Raw genomic sequence first — 21,490 nt, 5'->3', positions numbered from 1 at the left:
TGGAATCTACCTACCTACCTATATACATTTTAAGCTTAAAGGGGTTTTTAGCACAAAACATACTTGTCTCCAAGCCACAGAACAATAAGGAAATTAATATACATCTATGAGTATAAGTGATTACAACAAGTGTATGGAGCCAAGGCAGTGTTTTCTAGCCATAGGGGTTCAGTAGGAGGATAAGAACAGACTGAAGTACATGGAGCTTCTGCTCCTCACATTGCCCCGAGGACATGTACATGCCAGGCATCTCCATCATACTGTGAGTCAGCAGCCACTCCTGCAGAAGGCAGTTGGAGATGTGAGGAGTAGATGTGTCATGGCTCAGCACTTCCCCACCTTTAGGTAGAAGCAAGTATATATATCTCAGGGGCGTTGCTAGGGTCATAAAAGATTCGGGGCACAGGCCCCAATTCACATGTGCTTGTGCTAATAACAACAGTACTTGTACATATACAGCTACAGAGATCACAAGTGAGATTGCTACCTATTTCCTCTGGCGCCTCAAAGTGTCAACCACCTAATAGCCCCTCAATTAGAGTTGAATACTTTAAATGCAAATTCCCCTTGAATATCAATCCCTTCAATATGACCCTCGCTAATTAGGGTGACACCCACCTATTAATGCTTCAAACCTGTAATGACCCACACTAATTGTGCCACAATGCCACCACGCCAGTAATACCCTCACAATAATTATGCTATAAGGCCAGTAATGCTTCCATGCTAGTAATGCCCCACACTAGTAATGTCACCAACCAGGTAACAACCCCACACAAGTTATGGCCCCATGCCAGTCACATACCTCTCTTCACTAAAGGAGGAGGTGCGTTGATATGATTATACCACGTCTCCTGCACCTGGCCACTGTACTGAGCTGCAGGAATCAGGAGATGCGATGCAGTGATGTCACCCAGTTTCCTGTGCTCTCTAGTGGGGTACAGAGCGGATGGCAGAAGGCAAATCTTTATTTTTATTTTAATATTTTAAGAACTGACTACTCCTACCTACGGGGGTCTGAAATAAAAGTTAAAAGAAAAAGGGTTTTAAAAAATCCTTTTTCCATATAACACAAATAAAAATAAAATCATGAACATGTGTTTTAAAAAATCTGATCTATCAAAATATAAAAATAATTATCCCACAATATGAATGCTGGGACAGAAAAGAAGAATAAATTTCCAAATTGGCACTTCTTCACCACCAAAACGTAACAAAACTATATAAATGTAATATCTCTGTGATTGTACTAAGTCAATGAATGAAAGGGAGAAGTCATCTGGACCGTACAGTGAAAACAAACCTTTTTCCTGTATTGTTTTTCCAGTTCCCAGTACGACATAGAATATAAATGATTTCAGTAAAGTATAATGTGTCCTACAGATAACAAGCCCTCATAGAGTTATGTATACAGAAAAATCTAAAAAAATATGTAGTAAAGGACAAAAATGCTAAATCCTGTAAAAACTTGGTCCTGAAAGAAAGGCTGCATTCACAGTTATGCGGCTGGATATTCGTCCCTATAGACAGCTATGGTAACCCGGCAGTGGTACTGTACATGGCAGTGGTACTGTACATGGGAAAAAAATAGAACATCCTTTATCTCTCCCCATGCATATGGCTGGGCTGCGCCATTTCCTATGGAGAGCTGCACACCCCTTGTACTCTCTAGTGCGCCATTGTATACGAGCATACGTGAATGTGAATGCAGCCTAACTTCAATGTCTGTTGTGATTATCTGAGGCATCAGAACAATAGAAGTAATGATATTGTGATTACAGCATCAATTCAAGTGCAATGCTCAGTGCATATTTGAATTTATTACTCATTTTTGTCAGTTCACAGATGAATAATAGTTATGATTTTTCTTGACTGAGAGAATCATGAAACTTAATGGTCAGTGTAAAAGTGTACAATATACACAGGTAAACATCCAACTCAAATATACATATAAACACACCTTAGCATTTTCACAGCATGTGTTTATCCATGTACATTGCAAAAGATTCTATACATACTTCACACAACACATTTGCATGGTAAGCCTGTAACGTCAGAGGAATCAGTAAGCAGGACATGGAGACTCACACTTGCTGTATGTATACTCCCCAGTCTCTCTGTCCCGACAATCTGATAATGAATCACAGCAAGTGCCGGCTAGTGATTAGCTGATGCTGTGGTGGGGGCTAGATAGCACAGGGAGCAGTGGTAGGGGATGGGGGTATACAGATATAGAAGGAGCTGGAGTTAATAGCAGAACAGTGTAGCACAGAGGCAACACAGAGCTGCTAAGTGAAAGTGTCTTCCACTGGAAGCAGTAAGCTGCTGCCGCTGGCTTTCACATGCTGCTAAGATGCACAAATGCACTTCCTGACCCTGTTATTAGGCTAGTCCCTAATGCTGGCCCTGACTACTCACCTCTGTCTGTGTCCAGAGAGTACAAATAAAGTTGAGAATGTAGAAATGTGCCAGACAGCAGAAGTGTCCTATTGATCCACAGACATCCGGGGCACAGGACAAAAGATCCGGGGCACGGGCCCCGGATCTTTTGACCTAGCGACGCCCCTTATATATCTTATCTGCCTCCTGTTTCCCTTACCCCTGTCTCTGGAAACATTGACATGTAAGCTACTTATCCCTAGTACAAAAAATGTTGGGTAACGCTAACTCTCCAGACAAACGAAGATACACTCATAAGGCCAGGTCTAGTATATGAGCTCCTTTACTACCTCGGTACTATCACACATTTTTCATTATTCTGCACCTTACCTTCTTGTACCATGAGTGAAGTGGTGTGTCTGTAAAAATCTCCTCAAAATTCAGGGGGAAGAAGTAAATGTTACTCAGGGGTGAGAGTGTCGGAAAATGTCTCTTCACCAGTTCTTCGGTGTTGGTATCATTCAATCCTTTCATGAAGAAGGCCACTGGTCGGTCTTTGTAGACTCGAGCTGCTGACTCTACAGCACATAAAACTAATGGAGGAAGTTGCATTCGATCTGTTGATTCCAGAAATATGATCCCATCACCTTGTTTCAATACTTCAGAAGGCGTCCTGGGAACAGGGGTCTGCAGGGGAGCAGATATATCCAGGGTCTTCATTAAAGGTAAGGTGTTCTGTCTTTGATTGACCCCATAAAAGAAACCAATGGTTGTCAAGAGAAGAAAAAAAGTTGCTATTTTCATCGAATTTGACATTGCTACGGCATGTGTGATCAGACTGCAAAACAAAAGAAAAGAAATTTATGGTAGTTACAAACTGGCGAATAGATCAAATTAACTGAATTGGCCAGGAAAAGTAAAATATATTCTACCAGACTATAGTACTGGCAATAAAACACTCACAATAAATGCATAAATATAGGGTAGAAAATGTTAAAAAATATTTACAAAGCATACAATTCATTCAAGGTATGGCACAGATATGAAAAAAGAATTCCAGATCACCTCCAGCCTTTTTATACACTGAACTGGTACAGAATAGAGATGAGCGAGCACTAAAATGCTCGGGTACTCGTTATTCGAGACAAACTTTTCCCGATGCTCGAGTGCTCGTCTCGAATAACGAGCCCCATTGAAGTCAATGGGAGACTCAAGCATTTTTCAAGGGGACCAAGGCTCTGCACAGGGAAGCTTGGCCAAACACCTGGGAACCTCAGAAAAGGATGGAAACACCACGGAAATGGACAGGAAACAGCAGGGGCAGCATGCATGGATGCCTCTGAGGCTGCTTAATCGCACCATTATGCAAAAATTATGGGCAACAGCATGGCCATGACAGAGTGACCGAATGAGGCTAGATAGCATCTAAAACATCCAATAATTGACCCTGACACTATAGGGGACGGCATGCAGAGGCAGCGGCAGCAGCGGCAGGCTAGAGAGTGTCATGGCGACTTACCCTAAATGGACTCAGGCTTCACCAAAGGAGGTGAGCAAGAAGCGCTGAAATGATTTCCTATGTGAACAAAAGGTTGACGGTATAATTAGTCGATAACACAGCATGGTGGCGACATAGTGACCAAGTTCCATAACGTATCTGGTGAAACACCCGAAAAATGAGCCTGACACAGCTCTTTTGATAAGGGGACGACATGTGGAGGCAGCCATGGAGACGACTTCCATGATTAAGAGCGACAGTATGGGGCATTCATATTGCGCTGCTATGATTGCAACTTCAGGTCTCCAGCATGGCGGCGACAGATGGGCCGAGTTCCACTATGTATCTGGTGAAACACCTGAAAATTCTGCCTGACACAGCTCGTTTGATAAGGGGATGATGTGCTGCATATCCTCTCGTGCTCCAGCGTCTGGGGTATAGAGAGTTGAAATGAGACATTGGTGGACGCTGTGGAGGATTGTGGAGGCAAAATGGACAGGAAACAGCAGGGGCAGCATGCATGGATGCCTCTGAGGCTGCCTAATCTTGGGATGGAGCTGGCGGTCCACTGCCAGGCGTGCTTTCGTCTGTCCAAGCCCCTGTCTCTCGGCTCCTCCCCACCCAAAATGGGCCTGGGGGCCAGAAGCGTTTACTTTGAAAAAATTATCATTTTCAAAGCAGGCCGGGTCGTTTGAATATTTCACCTAGGAATAATGGAATAGCATAGTGGTTCTATTTTTAATTGTTTTCCCGGAAATGGTTCCATGATTAAGAGCGACAGTATGGGGCATCCATATTGCGCTGCTATGATTGCAACTTCAGGTCTCCGCATGGCGGCGACAGATGGACCGAGTTCCACTATGTATCTGGTGAAACACCTGAAAATTCTGCCTGACACAACTCGTTTGATAAGGGGACGATGCATGGAGGCAGTGAACTAGTAGTAGATTAAAGGTGCTGCAGTTAAAACTATATTAGTTGGATCTTGAGATGGAGCTGCCGCTCCGCTGCCAGGCGAGCTTTCGCCAATCCAAGCCCCTGTCTCTAGGCTACTCCCCAAACAGCACTTCTAAGAACCTTTTGTATAAGATCAAGTGTAGTAGTGTTCTTATAAGTTTAGGATATGGCGGGTGAGGGGAATGTAAACAGATGCGCAAGAAGCGCTGAAATAATATCGGTAAATGATAAAAGTTTGCCAGTATATTTTGTGGATTACACAGCAGGTTGGCGACAAAGTTAACAAGTTTGATGTGGAAGCCATGAAAACAACCCAAAATTCTGCCCGACACAGCTCGTTTGATAAGGGGACGATGTATGGAGGCAGTGAACTAGTAGTAGATTAAAGGTGCTGCAGTTAAAACTATGTTAGTTGGATGTTGAGATGGAGCTGGCACTCCGCTGCCAGGCGAGCTTTCGCCAATCCAAGCCCCTGTCTCTAGGCTACTCCCCAAACAGCACTTCTAAGAACCTTTTGTATAAGATCAAGTGTAGTAGTGTTCTTATAAGTTTAGGATATGGCGGGTGAGGGGAATGTAAACAGATGCGCAAGAAGCGCTGAAATAATATTGGTAAATGATAAAAGTTTGCCAGTATATTTTGTGGATTACACAGCAGGGTGGCGACAAAGTTAACAAGTTTGATGTGGAAGCCATGAAAACAACCCAAAATTCTGCCCGACACAGCTCGTTTGATAAGGGGACGATGTATGGAGGCAGTGAACTAATAGTAGATTAAAGGTGCTGCAGTTAAAACTATATTAGTTGGATGTTGAGATGGAGCTGGCGCTCCGCTGCCAGGCGAGCTTTCGCCAATCCAAGCCCCTGTCTCTAGGCTACTCCCCAAACAGCACTTCTAAGAACCTTTTGTATAAGATCAAGTGTAGTAGTGTTCTTATAAGTTTAGGATATGGCGGGTGAGGGGAATGTAAACAGATGCGCAAGAAGCGCTGAAATAATATCGGTAAATGATAAAAGTTTGCCAGTATATTTTGTGGATTACACAGCAGGGTGGCGACAAAGTTAACAAGTTTGATGTGGAAGCCATGAAAACAACCCAAAATTCTGCCCGACACAGCTCGTTTGATAAGGGGACGATGTATGGAGGCAGTGAACTAGTAGTAGATTAAAGGTGTTGCAGTTAAAACTATGTTAGTTGGATCTTGAGATGGAGCTGGCGCTCCGCTGCCAGGCGAGCTTTCGCCAATCCAAGCCCCTGTCTCTAGGCTACTCCCCAAACAGCACTTCTAAGAACCTTTTGTATAAGATCAAGTGCAGTAGCGTTCTTATAAGTTTAGGATATGGCGGGTGAGGGGAATGTAAACAGATGCGCAAGAAGCGCTGAAATAATATCGGTAAATGATAAAAGTTTGCCAGTATATTTTGTGGATTACACAGCAGGTTGGCGACAAAGTTAAAAAGTTTGATGTGGAAGCCATGAAAACAACCCAAAATTCTGCCCGACACAGCTCGTTTGATAAGGGGACGATGTATGGAGGCAGTGAACTAATAGTAGATTAAAGGTGCTGCAGTTAAAACTATATTAGTTGGATCTTGAGATGGAGCTGCCGCTCCGCTGCCAGGCGAGCTTTCGCCAATCCAAGCCCCTGTCTCTAGGCTACTCCCCAAACAGCACTTCTAAGAACCTTTTGTATAAGATCAAGTGTAGTAGTGTTCTTATAAGTTTAGGATATGGCGGGTGAGGGGAATGTAAACAGATGCGCAAGAAGCGCTGAAATAATATCGGTAAATGATAAAAGTTTGCCAGTATATTTTGTGGATTACACAGCAGGGTGGCGACAAAGTTAACAAGTTTGATGTGGAAGCCATGAAAACAACCCAAAATTCTGCCCGACACAGCTCGTTTGATAAGGGGATGATGTATGGAGGCAGTGAACTAGTAGTAGATTAAAGGTGTTGCAGTTAAAACTATGTTAGTTGGATCTTGAGATGGAGCTGGCGCTCCGCTGCCAGGCGAGCTTTCGCCAATCCAAGCCCCTGTCTCTAGGCTACTCCCCAAACAGCACTTCTAAGAACCTTTTGTATAAGATCAAGTGCAGTAGCTTTCTTATAAGTTTAGGATATGGCGGGTGAGGGGAATGTAAACAGATGCGCAAGAAGCGCTGAAATAATATCGGTAAATGATAAAAGTTTGCCAGTATATTTTGTGGATTACACAGCAGGTTGGCGACAAAGTTAACAAGTTTGATGTGGAAGCGATGAAAACAACCCAAAATTCTGCCCGACACAGCTCGTTTGATAAGGGGACGATGTATGGAGGCAGTGAACTAGTAGTAGATTAAAGGTGCTGCAGTTACAACTATGTTAGTTGGATCTTGAGATGGAGCTGGCGATCCGCTGCCAGGCGAGCTTTCGCCAATCCAAGCCCCTGTCTCTAGGCTACTCCCCAAAAAAGCACTTCTAAGAACCTTTTGTATAAGATCAAGTGTAGTAGCGTTCTTATAATTTTAGGATATGGCGGGTGAGGGGAATGTAAACCGATGCGCAAAAAACGCTGAGATAATATCGGTAAATGATAAAAGTTTGCCAGTATATTTTGTGGATTACACAGCAGGGTGGCGACAAAGTTAACAAGTTTGATGTGGAAGCCATGAAAACAACCCAAAATTCTGCCCGACACAGCTAGTTTGATAAGGGGACGATGTATGGAGGCAGTGAACTAGTAGTAGATTAAAGGTGCTGCAGTTAAAACTATGTTAGTTGGATGTTGAGATGGAGCTGGCGCTCCGCTGCCAGGCGAGCTTTCGCCAATCCAAGCCCCTGTCTCTAGGCTACTCCCCAAACAGCACTTCTAAGAACCTTTTGTATAAGATCAAGTGTAGTAGTGTTCTTATAAGTTTAGGATATGGCGGGTGAGGGGAATGTAAACAGATGCGCAAGAAGCGCTGAAATAATATCGGTAAATGATAATTATATAATAGCCAGTTTCCTATGCTTTAGTGTACAAAGAGGAAGAGAAGGAGGACAATGAGGAGGAGGAGTGCATACATTATTCAGGTTGAGCTTCTTTCACCTTTTGGAGAATGAAAATCCGGAGAAATCCAGGCTTTATTCATCTTGATAAGCGTCAGCCTGTCAGCGCTGTCAGTCGACAGGCGTGTATGCTTATCGGTGATGATGCCACCAGCTGCACTGAAAACCCGCTCGGACAACACGCTAGCGGCAGGGCAGGCAAGAACCTCCAAGGCGTACAGCACCAGTTCGTGCCACATGTCCAGGTTTGAAACCCAGTAGTTGTAGGGAGCTGTGTGATCATTTAGGACGATGGTATGGTCAGCTACATACTCCCTCACCATCTTTCTGTAAAGATCAGCCCTACTCTGCCGAGACTGGGGACAGGTGACAGTGTCTTGCTGGGGTGACATAAAACTGGCAAAGGCCTTGTAAAGCGTACCCCTGCCAGTGCTGGAAAACTACCTGCTCGCCTACTCTCCCTTGCTACTTGTCCCGCAGAAGTACGCCCTCTGCCGCTAGCGCTGTCAGAAGGGAAATACTGTTTCAGCTTGTGCACCTGCTGGTATTCATGCATTCTCACACTCCTTTCCTCTCCAGGTATGAGAGTGGAAAGATTTTGCTTGTACCGTGGGTCCAGGAGAGCGAATACCCAGTAATCGGTGCTGGAATAAATTCTTTGAACGCGAGGGTCACGGGATAGGCAGCCTAGCATAAAATCTGCCACATGTGCCATCCCCTCACTGGCCTGACTGCCCATTTCCTCCTCCTCCAACTCCTCCAACTCCTCTTCTTCTGCCCATACACGCTGAACAGTGAAGGACTGAACAATGGTCCCCTCTTCTGTCTCGCCAACATTCTCCTCCTCTTCCTCCTCATCCTCCTCCACCTCCTCCGATATGCGCTGAGAAACAGACCTAAGGGTGCTTTGGCTATCAACAAGGGAATCTTCTTCCCCCATCTCTTGTGACGAGCACAAAGCTTCCGACTTCATGCTGACCAGAGAGTTTTTCAACAGGCCAAGCAGCGGGATGGTGAGGCTGATGACGGCAGCATCGCCACTGACCATCTGTGTTGACTCCTCAAAGTTACTCAGCACCTGACAGATATCAGACATCCACGTCCACTCCTCATTGTAGACTTGAGGAAGCTGACTGACCTGACTACCAGTTCTGGTGGAAGTTGACATCTGGCAGTCTACAATCGCTAATAACATCGCTGGATAACATGGTTAATGTTGAATTCCACCTCGTGGGCACGTCGCACAACAGTTGGTGAGCGGGCAGTTGGAGGTGGCGCTGCGCTGCCCTGAGAGTGGCAGCATCTGTGCTGGACTTCCTGAAATGCGCACAGATGCGGCGTACCTTCGTGAGCAAATCAGACAGATTGGGGTATGTCTTGAGGAAACGCTGAACTATGAGATTTAACACATGGGCCAGGCATGGCACATGTGTCAGTCTGCCGAGTTGCAGAGCCGCCACCAGGTTACGGCCGTTGTCACACACAACCATGCCTGGCTTCAGGTTCAGCGGTGCCAGCCACAGATCAGTCTGCGCCGTGATGCCCTGTAATAGCTCTTGGGCAGTGTGCCTTTTATCGCCTAGGCTCAGCAGTTTGAGCACCGTCTGCTGTCGCTTAGCGACGGCACTGCTGCTGTGCCTAGAGCTACCGACTGATGGCGCCATGCCCACGGATGGTAATTTGGAGGAGGAGGAGGTGGAGGAGGGGTGGGAGGAGAAGGAGGCATAGTAGGCCTCTGAGACCTGGACCAAGGTATGCCAGTATATGAGCAGCCCCAGGGTCAGACTCGGTCCCAGCCTCCACCAAGTTAACCCAATGTGCCGTCAGCGATATATAGTGGCCCTGCCCGGCAGCACTCGTCCACGTGTCCGTGGTCAGGTGGACCTTGTCAGAAACGGCGTTGGTCAGGGCACGGATGATGTTCTCTGACACGTGCTTGTGCAGGGCTGGGACGGCACATCGGGAAAAGTAGTGGCGGCTGGGTACCGAATACCGAGGGGCGGCCGCCGCCATGAGGTTTCGAAAGGCCTCGGTCTCTATCAGCCTATAGGGCAGCATCTCCAGGCTAAGCAACTTGGAGATGTGGACCTTGAGGGCTTTGGCGTGTGGGTGGGTTGCGCTATACTTCCTTTTGCGCTCCAGTGTCTGGGGTATGGAGAGCTGAACGCTGGTGGATGCTGTGGAGGATCGTGGAGGCGAAGATGGGGTTTTCGCACGGGAGGTGTTTGGGCCGTGGTCCTGGGCAGGGGGCTGACTAGCAGATGACACAGGGGAAGGAGCAGTGGTGTGCCCGGCCGGAGGTGAACGGGCTTGGTGCCATTGAGTGGGGTGTTTAGCATTCATATGCCTGCGCATACTGGTGGTAGTTAAGCTAGTAGTGGTGGAACCCCTGCTGATCCTGGTTTGGCAAAGGTTGCACACCACAGTCCGTCGGTCATCCGGTGTTTCTTTAAAGAACCTCCAGACTTCTGAAAATCTAGCCCTCGCCACGGGAGCTTGACTACGGGCAACATTTGGCGCTGATGCACCAGCTCTGGTCCTGCCTCTCCGTCTGGCCCCACCACTGCCTCTTCCAACCTGTTCTGCTATAGGACTCGCCTCCGTCTCAGAAGCACTGTGTTCACCCGGCCTATCAACCCAGCTTGGGTCTGGCACCTCATCATCCTCCGATCCCTCAGTCTGCTCCCCCCTCGGACTTCCTGCCCTGACAACAACTTCAGCACTGTCTGACAACCGTGTCTCCTCATCGTCCGACACCTCTTTACACACTTCTTCCACTACATCAATAATGTCATCATCACCCACAGACTGCGACTGGTGGAAAACCTGGGCATCGGAAAATTGCTCAGCAGCAACCGGACAAGTGGTTTGTGACTGTGGGAAGGGTCCAGAAAACAGTTCCTCAGAGTATGCAGGTTCAAATGCCAAATTTTGGTGGGAGGGGGCAGACTGGGGGGAAGGAGGCTGAGGTGGAGGAGCTGGAGGAGTGCTGATTTCGGTGACATGGGTGGACTGCGTCGAAGACTGACTGGTGGACAAATGGCTAGAATCATTGTCCGCAATCCACGACATCACCTCTTCGCACTGTTCTGGCCTCAACAGTGCTCTACCACGAGTCCCAGTAACTTGAGACATGATGAACCTAGGGAGTGTAGCTCTGCGGCGTTCCCCTGCTCCTTCATCAGCAGGTGGTGTCTCACCCCGCCCAGGACCACGGCCTCTGAGCCCTGCAGTAGTTGGACGCCCACGTCCACGCCCTCGTCCTCTACCCCTAGCCCTCGGGTTAAACATTTTCAAAATTAAAGTGTAAACTTCAAAATTTTTTTTTGTGTGTTTTTTTTTTTTTTTTTTTAAACAAAACGATGCTATCCTATTGCTATGGCTAGTTTCTAACCTACACTGACAGCACACAACTGGATTTTGTGCTGTGCCAGAGGACTTTGAGTTATAAGAGAAATAAACGTAAAAAAAAAAAAAATAAGTCAGCAGACTCGGCGTAATTCAAATCAAACCCCTAATAAATTGTCCCACTTCGGTGTTTGAGGTGGATATGTGTGTCACTAAGAGCTAAACACAAGTCTCCCTGCAAATTCCTCACAATATGGTACTAGCTGCACTACTAATGCCAGCAAGCCCAGCCACAAGCAAACCAAAAAAAAAAAAGGAAAATATAACGCTATTGTAGGCCTAAATAAGCCGTTGGGGTTCTCCTATGGCTATTTTCTAGCCCACACTCAAAGCACACTGCTTTGGCAGATTAATGTGAGTTCTAAAAAGAAATAAACGTAAAAAAAAATAAATCAGCAGACTCGGCGTAATTCAAATAAAACCCCTAATAAATTGTCCCACTTCGGTGTTTGAGGTGGATATGTGTGTCACTAAGAGCTAAACACAAGTCTCCCTGCAAATTCCTCACAATATGGTACTAGCTGCACTACTAATGCCAGCAAGCCCAGCCACAAGCAAACCAAAAAAAAAGGAAAATATAACGCTATTGTATTGAATTGAGGTGGATATTTGTGTCACTAAGAGCTAAACACAAGTCTCCCTGCAAATTACTCACAATATGGTACTAGCTGCACTACTAATAGCAGCAAGCCCAGCCACAAGCAAACCAAAAAAAAGGAAAATAAAACGTTATTGTAGCCCTAAGAAGGGCTGTTGGGTTCTTGTAGAATCACTCCTGCCTAACACTATTCTAATAGAACAGCCTAACGCTTTCCCTGACCAGCAGCAGCTCTCTCCCTAGCGGCATCCAGACACAGAATGATCCGAGCAGCGCAGGCAGGGGCTAGTCTATTCCTGGTCACCTGATCTGGCCAGCCAACCACTGCTATCGACTTGTAAGGGTACCACGTCATGCTGGGTGGAGTGCAGAGTCTCCTGGCTTGTGATTGGCTCTGTGCGTCACTAAGCGCAAAACACAGTGGTGGCAAGTCTCACTCCAAATTGCTCACAATTTGCTAGTAGATGCACTGCAGCAACTACAGCCACCAGCAGATCAACCAGAAATCAAATATATATAACGCTACTGTAGGCGTAAGTAAGCCGTTTGGATTCTCCTATGGCTATTTTCTAGCCAAGTATTAAAGCACACTACTATGCCAGATGAGATGACGCTGAGTTATGAAAAAAATAAACGTAAAATAAAAAAGGAAATGGCAGACTGTGCCTAATTGAAATCCAACCCCGGGCCCTAATAAATTTTCCCACTTCGGTCTTTGCGATGGATATGTGCGTCACTAAGCGCAAAACACAGTGGTCGCAAGTCTCACTCCAAATTGCTCACAATTTGCTAGTAGATGCACTGCAGCAACTACAGCCACCAGCAGATCAACCAGAAATCAAATATATATAACGCTACTGTAGGCGTAAGTAAGCCATTTGGATTCTCCTATGGCTATTTTCTAGCCAAGTATTAAAGCACACTACTATGCCAGATGAGATGACGCTGAGTAATGAAAAAAATAAACGTAAAATAAAAAAGGAAATGGCAGACTGTGCCTAATTGAAATCCAACCCCGGGCCCTAATAAATTTTCCCACTTCGGTCTTTGCGATGGATATGTGCGTCACTAAGCGCAAAACACAGTGGTCGCAAGTCTCACTCCAAATTGCTCACAATTTGCTAGTAGATGCACTGCAGCAACTACAGCCACCAGCAGATCAACCAGAAATCAAATATATATAACGCTACTGTAGGCGTAAGTAAGCCGTTTGGATTCTCCTATGGCTATTTTCTAGCCAAGTATTAAAGCACACTACTATGCCAGATGAGATGACGCTGAGTTATTAAAAAAATAAACGTAAAATAAAAAGAAACTGGCAGACTGTGCCTAATTGAAATCAAACCCCTAATAAATTTTCCCACTTTGGTGTTTGAGGTGGATATGTGTGTCACTAAGAGCTAAACACAACGGTAGCAAGTCCCCCTGCAAATTCCTCACAATATGGTACTAGCTGCACTACTAGTGCCAGCAAGACCAGCCACAAGCAAACAAAAAAAAAAAAGTATAACGTTATTGTAGCCCTAAGAAGGGCTGTTGGGTTCTTGTAGAATCACTCCTGCCTAACACTATTCTAATAGAACAGCCTAACGCTTTCCCTGACCAGCAGCAGCTCTCTCCCTAGCGGCATCCAGACAGAGAATGATCCGAGCAGCGCGGGCAGGGGCTAGTCTATTCCAGGGTCACCTGATCTGGCCAACCACTGCTATCGACGTGTAAGGGTACCACATCATGCTGGTTGGAGTGCAGAGTCTCCTGGCTTGTGATTGGCTCTGTTTCTGGCCGCCAAAAAGCAAATCGGCGGGAGATGCCATTTTCTCGAGCGGGCGAAGTATTCGCCCGAGCAACGAGCAGTTTCGAGTACGCTAATGCTCGAACGAGCATCAAGCTCGGACGAGTATGTTCGCTCATCTCTTGTACAGAACCCACCTTGTTTGAAACGGCAAAGCAATATAAAAATAATCCGATGGTCCAGCCAAATTCCAAAGCGTATTCAAAATTTATTAAGTTCAATCTTTACATCCACAGTGTAATTCCTTGTCTCCACCAATGCCTTTCAAACGGTATAGCTGTTCTTAATCGTGGTCTGATTACCTAGAGTCGGAAAAGCTGAGCAGATTGTACATAGTCACCCATCTGCAGGCAGCATGTTATAGAGCAGGAGTAGCTAAGCAGATTGTACATAGTGTCCTATTTGCAGGCAGCATGTTATAGAGCAGGAGGAGCTGAGCAGATTGTACATAGTGTCCTATTTGCAGGCAGCATGTTATAGAGCAGGAGTAGCTAAGCAGATTGTACATAGTGTCCTATTTGCAGGCAGCATGTTATAGAGCAGGAGTAGCTAAGCAGATTGTACATAGTGTCCTATTTGCAGGCAGCATGTTATAGAGCAGGAGGAGCTGAGCAGATTGTACATAGTGTCCTATTTGCAGGCAGCATGTAATAGAGTAGGAAGAGCTTGCCAAATTGTACATAGTGTCCTATCCGCAGGCAGCATGTTATAGAGTAGGAAGAGCTGAGCAGATTGTACATAGTGTCCTATCTGCAGGCAGCCTGTTATAGAGTAGGAAGAACTGACCAGATTGTACATAGTGTCCTATCTGCAGTCAGCATGTTAAAGAACAGGAGGAGCTTAAAAAGTTTAGGGGTTTAAAACTGTGTACATGTTCAACAAGAATTGATGCAGTTTTAATGGCAAATATTCGCTATTCACACTAAATATTCATTTAAATTTTCCTTAGTGATAAAACAAATCAACAAATCTATTTTCTGAACCCATGCTTGACATCTTCCTCTACTATTTAGAAGCTGACGCACCAGAGTATGGAGTCTACACATATTGGGGCACATTTACTTACCCGGTCCAGTCGCGATCCAGCGGCGCGTTCTCTGCTCTGGATTCTGGTCCGGCCGGGGTTTATGAATGTAGTTCTTCCGCCGTCCACCAGGTGGCGCTGCTGCGCTGAAAGTCATCTCATCGCGCCGGAATGCACCACCTTGGACCAGGTGAAGGTAAGCGCTCCCCAAGCGACACTTTTTCGGTTTTTAAATGTGGCGGTTTTTCCGAATACGTCGGGTTTTCGTTCGGCCACGCCCCCCGATTTCCGTCGCGCGCATGCCGGCGCCGATGCGCCACAATCCGATCGCGTGCGCCACAATCCCTGGGCAATTCAGGTACAATCGGCGCAAATCGGAAATATTCGGGTAACACGTCGGGAAAACGCGAATCGGGCCCTTAGTAAATGACCCCCATTATCTCATAATAACTCTTCATATATACTGAAAGGACCAAACTGATTGATATGCAGTAGATGGTATACAACATATAGGTAGTCCCCGGGTTAAGTATAAGATAGGTTCTTTAGGTTTGTTCTTATGTTGAATTTGTATGTAAGTTGGAACTGTATAGTTTATAATTGTAGCTCCAAGCTAATTTTTTTTGTCCCAGTGAAAACTTGATTTTTGAAATTTTTTGCTGTAATTGGAACAAGGATTATCAATAAAATGTCATTACAGACACCTTACAGCTGATCATTGCAGCCTGGGACTAAAATAAAGCATACAGAGAGCTTCACCAGTGGTCACAGGGGGCAGAGAGCTCCGTCTGTAAGTCGGGGTCATCTGTAAATCGGGTGTCCTTAGATTGGGGATCGCCTGTATATGCATAAAATAATTCCAAATCATATAATATATGTATATATGCAGCACCTACCAGTCGCTTCTTCCTACCTAGATGAGAAGTATTTTTGATCTTCTTGCTTTTGTATTATCTCTCTTCTCTCAGCGATCTTTTTGTTTGAATGTAAAAATTACAGCATTGATCTATTTGACGCCTCACTAAGTTGCCTGTCCTGATTGGCTGTGCTGTGCCATAAACAATATGTGTCATGATGGAATTTACACTTCATCCAAGAGAAGAGAAGATAAAGGTTAAAACTGAGATTTTTGTGAATACAATAGCACAAACTTGTTACAGCTCTCCAGGGCGGTTACCTGAAACTCAGACCTATTCATAAATAGAAGACATTCTAAATACTACAGAATCTCTGATACAATCACTATAAAGCTGGCTTTGGCACAAAATATATACATTTTATTATTGTTTTTTATGCTTTCTAATAGAGAATTTGTACAATGATCTCTAACAAAAAACATAAACATAAAAATACAGGTTATATTAAAAATACATATTAAAAATAGTGTTGTATAAAGCAGTTCTGTATCCTTACAACAGAGGGCAAAAGTGCCCCATGATTCAGCCCTACATAATCATTATGGTAAAACACTGTTCCACTAAAAATACAAGTATTCATTCTCAACATCTTCAAAGGAAAATGCCTCAGTCAGGTATTGGTCATAGGAACCAATGATGAAATCCAGACTTTGATGATTTTGTATTGGAAAATAATAACCTTTTCCTTTATCTACAGTATGTCCCTGCCCATCTCATAGTTTTATGTGATAACCATTTTCATCATCTATGTAACTCCCCAAGTTGAAACTGAAACTTTAATATTGAAAAGTCATTTGCAACTCAAATTCTGTTGAAACTGTGAATCCCTCATTTGTCATATTTTTGTTAATCTGTTTTTTTAACAATTACATTTTTGACTAGAATCTAAAATCTTTACTTTATTATGCAAAGTATTTGAACCATGAAAATATCAGAAATTCTGTCAACAAATGACAGTCATGAAGAGAACAAAAACGGATCTAATTCCGCTTTCCTGTTGATTATATGTAGCTTCTATAAATTCTTCACATTGATTGACACATGATCGTCTCTCGTATATTATGTCATAATATATATCACCGTATATAATGTGATCAAAGTTATTGTTTTTTCCATTGACCTTTTCATATATGAGATAAATACAAGTTTCTTGCACAATGGGGGATGTATTAACACACTTGTGCCACAATTCTGGTGGTTTTGCACCAAAAACACTGTCTAAAAGGCCTTGCCCCCACAGTTATCAAGGCTTTTAGACCATTTTTTGGCAGCTTTCCGCCTTGTCCGTATAAGGGGCGTGGCCTTAGGGGGAAATGTTGGCCTCACGAGAAAGGGGCGTGGTTTAAGGAAAATCATCTGTGCGCCCAAAATTCTGGCGTACAGTTTAGACCAACTAAAAGACCAAAAGCAGGTCTAGAGAAGAAACGACTGTCTTATACTGCACCAGAATTCATCATCATAGTGATAAATCTGGGATAACAAAAGACTAGTGTTTTCCAGCTAGAAACTGGCGGAACCTGAGGCAAACATTGTTAAAATCCCCCAAAGAGGTGCAACATATGAGTTGTTGTTCACTATTTTTATGAACTGTTCCTAGATTGAAAAAAAAGAAGCGATTCTAAGATTGTTTGTTACTTTGTGTCTCCTTCTTTGTGTATGTAAACCTGAACCCTGATAATCTAAACACATTGTCAGTACACAGCATCCCATAGCAGTAGAGGAATCATGAAGTGTCTGCTAAGAGATCCCCAGCCCACTGACCATCATCAGTGATAGGAGCTAAAACAGCAATAAAACAGCAATAAAAATGAGTATAATTGTAAAGTAAGGAGTTATAAAATGATCTCTATTGTTTAAACATCACTAGGGGATTGAAATGTGAAAATTGTCTTTCATGGACAAACCCCTTTAAGGGCTTTTGAATGCCACAGTTGCCATCCATTCCAGTTTTAAAAATCAGGCAGAAAGTTTACTGGTGTTATCTTGTTTATACAGATTTATGGTCTGCATAGTATTTTTTTTTTGTCACATAAATGTTGAGTAAAGATGCTAGAGACCTTAAAATATTTAAAGTATATTAAAATGTGATGAAATTCCAATTCCAAAAACTGACTTGGAAAGTCCCACAACATTAAAACAGTTTTCTTCAGCAAGTTTTATTTTTATTTTTTGTAGTTGAATGTTACCTTGAAGTCAATGCCTGAAAGCTACATTTGACTGGTATGAAGTACTTTAGATTTTTGCCATTTTGTTGCACCTGTAAGTTTTCTTTGATATTTTTTTTTCTGTACGATTTTTACAAGGCAGTATATTTCTGGAGATGCTCACATAGGTCTTTCCATAGAGCTTAAAACTTCAACAAGAACTCAAGTATTTAGTGTTTGAAATTAAATATAGAACCAAAAATGTCACGTATGCAAAACCCCTTTAAGGCATTGCTTCTTAAGAGACTTTTCTCAGGTTGCAGTGCACAGTTAGTTTGTCATATGAGACTGTATATTCTTTTACAAATAGTCTCACAAAGAAATGTATACTGGTATATGGAATTAACAATGTTTTTATTCTGACTGCTTAATGATGGTATAACAACTGCATCAGACTATGTATATGATACAGTAAGTGGACCTAGTATTTTTTTATGCTTCTTCTTAAGTTCATTATTTAAATTAATAAGCAGATCCGAAATGTCCGAACAAGACAATAGAGTGAATTTATCATGAATAAGCTGGTGATGCTATCTCCATCTGGGCACAGTGTGGCAGCAATACTAAGAGGCTCCAGTGTGCGCAAGGATGAATTTAACAAATTTGCCCTCCCTTGGGAGTATTGTATTCTTGAGAGCACCCTTAAGTCAATTAAATATATACATTTAACCTGTGCTGTTCTTGTATCTTGATCCACGAATCCCCATGTCCGTGTCTCAATTATACTGTACATACGCCATCTGGGCTGGCTTCTGGACCAATATCATCCTATTACGGGCCAGGTTGTGCCTGGTGTAGTTATAATAAGTTCCATGACAGATGTCTCTGCAGATTGCTGACAAACCAGATACATGAGCGACCCCTATTTGGAGTTACTTTTTCCTACATCCCCTGTAGAAACCTTCCACTCCGCATTCCATCTGCAATCTCTGCATCAGGCTGCAGAAGCGTATTGTCTAACCAGTGGTTCACGAGTGCACCCGATAAGCCCCATATTGTCCCTATTCTACATAACAAGTTCCATGGCCTGTTGATATGACATGCTTATAGTCTATTCCAGTAAGGATGGACAACATTGTTAAAATCCCCACAATTATGTGGGGACTCCCGATTCACAAAGAAGATAATTTCATTAATGACCACATTATTATAAGGGGGAGTGCTATTCTTGACCGGCAGAGGTTGTTCTCTTTTTGATAGTTTACAATCTAAGTGAACATGAATGAAAGAAACTGTAATGGACCACCTGTTACAAAGCTTAAAATATATTGAATGATGTAATGGTTTTTTTTTCACAAACTTTTTAATAGCAGCTGCATCTTTGTTTTAGAAAATAACCAAAGTTCAGGTACAAAGTCACAAATATACAATGTATAAGGCGAAGTACTGGAACACAATGGGGAACATTTACTAAGGGTCACGCGCTGCACTTTTGTCGGAAGTTCTTCATGGCTGAAATGGCTGGCACAGGTATTTCAGAAATGTGTGTGTGATGAGATTGTGTTACACGCGATCAGATTGTGGCGTGGCTGCTCTGGCTTCCATGCGCCATCACAAAGTCCGACTGATTTGGACAGAGCGGCATATTTAATTTTCAAATTGTGTCGCTCGTCCTATTTTAAAGGTGCACCACAAAAAAGATGGTGAACACTGTCGGACCATTGCGCCAGATTCATGATTTAGTAAACTTAGTGAATCGCTGCCAGCAGTATTTTAGACGGACAATGCAATTTTAATGAACTCCGTCGAACTTGTAAGTAAATGTGCCCCAATACATATAATAAAACAGATAAACGAAAGTTATGCAATACATAAAAACAATGGGGCTCATTTACTAAGGGTTCACCGGAATTCAATTTCATTAGGTTTCTCGACGATTTCCGTTTTGTGCCGAATTGCCCCAGGATTTTGGCACACACGATAGGATTTTGGTGGATCGGTGCTGGCTTGCACGCAACAGAAATAGGGGGGAGGGCAGGCCGTCTGACAACCCTAAGGATTCAGACAACGCGCAGGATTTAACATTTAGAATTGTGTACTTACCAGCACCGGGAAGAAGAAGGTGAACTCCGGCGGACCTTGGCGCAGAAGCGACGGATGCAGGAACTCAGGCACACAATCTTAGTGAATCGCGGCAGACCCGAATCCTCATCGGACAACGCACCGCGGGATCACAACAGGACCGGGTAAGAAAATCTGCCCCATTATATGAGCACAAATCATACCTATAGTACCCACCAGATACGATGTATGTCTGATCTTGTTTCTTTTTTTTCTGCTTCTGTTCTCCGGATCATCTTTTTATTTCACTGTATATGTTACTGTACTCACGCCTTACTATGTGGTTTATCCTGATTGGACATACCGTAGATAACATACATTAACAATGGAATGTTGACGGAAATTATGAGAAAATACAAATGATTGATCTGACTTTTTACGGCTCTCTAGTGCCGCAACCTGAAACATTTTCATGAACCCCAGCCATATTCCCATTTATATTTTAAATATAATATACCGTATATACTCGAGTATAAAGTGACCCAAGTATAAGCCGAGGCCCCTAATTTTACCACAAAAACCGGGGAAAACCTATTGACTCAAGTATAAGCTGAGGGTGGGAAATGCATTGATCACAACCTCCCCATTTATATAGCCTGCTGGACCCTGCCCCATAGTATATAGCCAGCACCTGCCCCCAGTATATAGCCTTCCAGCCCATAACGTCCAGTATATAGCCAATCCCCTGCCCCAGTTTATAGCCAGCAGCGGGGGAAGGTGGAAAGGTGAGTTTTGATATATTTTTTTACTCGAGTATAAGTCGAGTTTGGGTTTTCAGCACTCAAGTATGTATGTTAAATATAATACACTTTTAAATATACACCTAAATATAATGCAGTATAAATACTACAGAATTTCTGTCTTTTCAATTTTTTTATCACGCTTAAGCCCCATGCTAAACATCATACTTTCACTATGTGGGGAAAAATGTTTTAAAAAATCCTGGCCCACTCGCTACAATGGATAGATCATGAGGCCTTGGCCTCTTGATGTTTCCGCCCAAGCAGATACAATGACAAGCAATTTCACGCAAGTCTCTGCCTTGAATTGCGGTTCAAGCCTGCAAACTTTCAATACTGAAGTTTGTAAGCTATGGCGAGTGCATAGCCCACTTTGCCACCAGCTACGTCTCCTTCACACCCCTCCATGCCCACATGGCATGGAGGTGGCATAGTCGCCAAAAAAAAAAATTCTGCGTTTCTACACCAGTTTTCTGGCATAGAAACACTGATAAATTTCCCCTTTTATGTTTATCTTTTTAAATTATGAATTTATACAAATGTGTTGACACATATTTATAATGATAGGCAGAAGAACAGGAATAGTAATAGCACATGGGAGGGTTGCTAAGTTCCCTCAAGGCTAGGGGGGTGGAGCAGACACTTCTGGCAGTAGACTTGTATCCTTGTACCCTTGAGCACCACCAAAAGCTTTAGTTTTTCTTTATAATTAAAACATAGCCTTTTTTGTTATACATCTTTTAATTGTTTTCTTGTATAAAACATAAAAACTTTCGAGTAGGTACAGAAAAGATGTAGTCAATATGACATTATTCAATATACAGATACATATTTGCCGAGTGAATCTAGGTTCCGGCCTCCGTCAAGTGCCTACAATCTT

At 43.6% G+C, this 21,490-nt stretch overlaps 1 protein-coding gene across 4 annotated transcripts in view; it reads right to left on the bottom strand.

Annotated features, from left to right (window-relative positions):
• LOC140122506 (alpha-1,4-N-acetylglucosaminyltransferase-like) overlaps positions 1 to 20,076 on the bottom strand; it is a 142,574-nt gene extending 122,498 nt beyond the window's left edge. For 2 of the 4 annotated variants that reach the window (XM_072143446.1, XM_072143443.1), the window contains exons 1-2: positions 15,585 to 15,660; positions 2,770 to 3,217 (exon numbers count right to left, since the gene is read on the bottom strand). In XM_072143446.1, the coding sequence (XP_071999547.1) occupies positions 2,770 to 3,195 (426 nt within the window). In that variant the 5' untranslated portion in view covers positions 3,196 to 3,217; positions 15,585 to 15,660. Of the gene's footprint in view, positions 1 to 2,769; positions 3,218 to 15,584; positions 15,661 to 19,852; positions 19,971 to 20,047 lie in introns of those variants that run through there. The other 2 variants (XM_072143444.1, XM_072143445.1) reach the window with 2 other exon arrangements.
• Between the last annotated feature and the right edge of the window lie 1,414 nt (positions 20,077 to 21,490).

This window comes from Engystomops pustulosus, chromosome 3 (assembly GCF_040894005.1).
Source record: "Engystomops pustulosus chromosome 3, aEngPut4.maternal, whole genome shotgun sequence".
Taxonomy (NCBI): Eukaryota; Metazoa; Chordata; class Amphibia; order Anura; family Leptodactylidae; genus Engystomops; species Engystomops pustulosus.
This window is presented reverse-complemented; position numbering and strand designations above follow the sequence as displayed.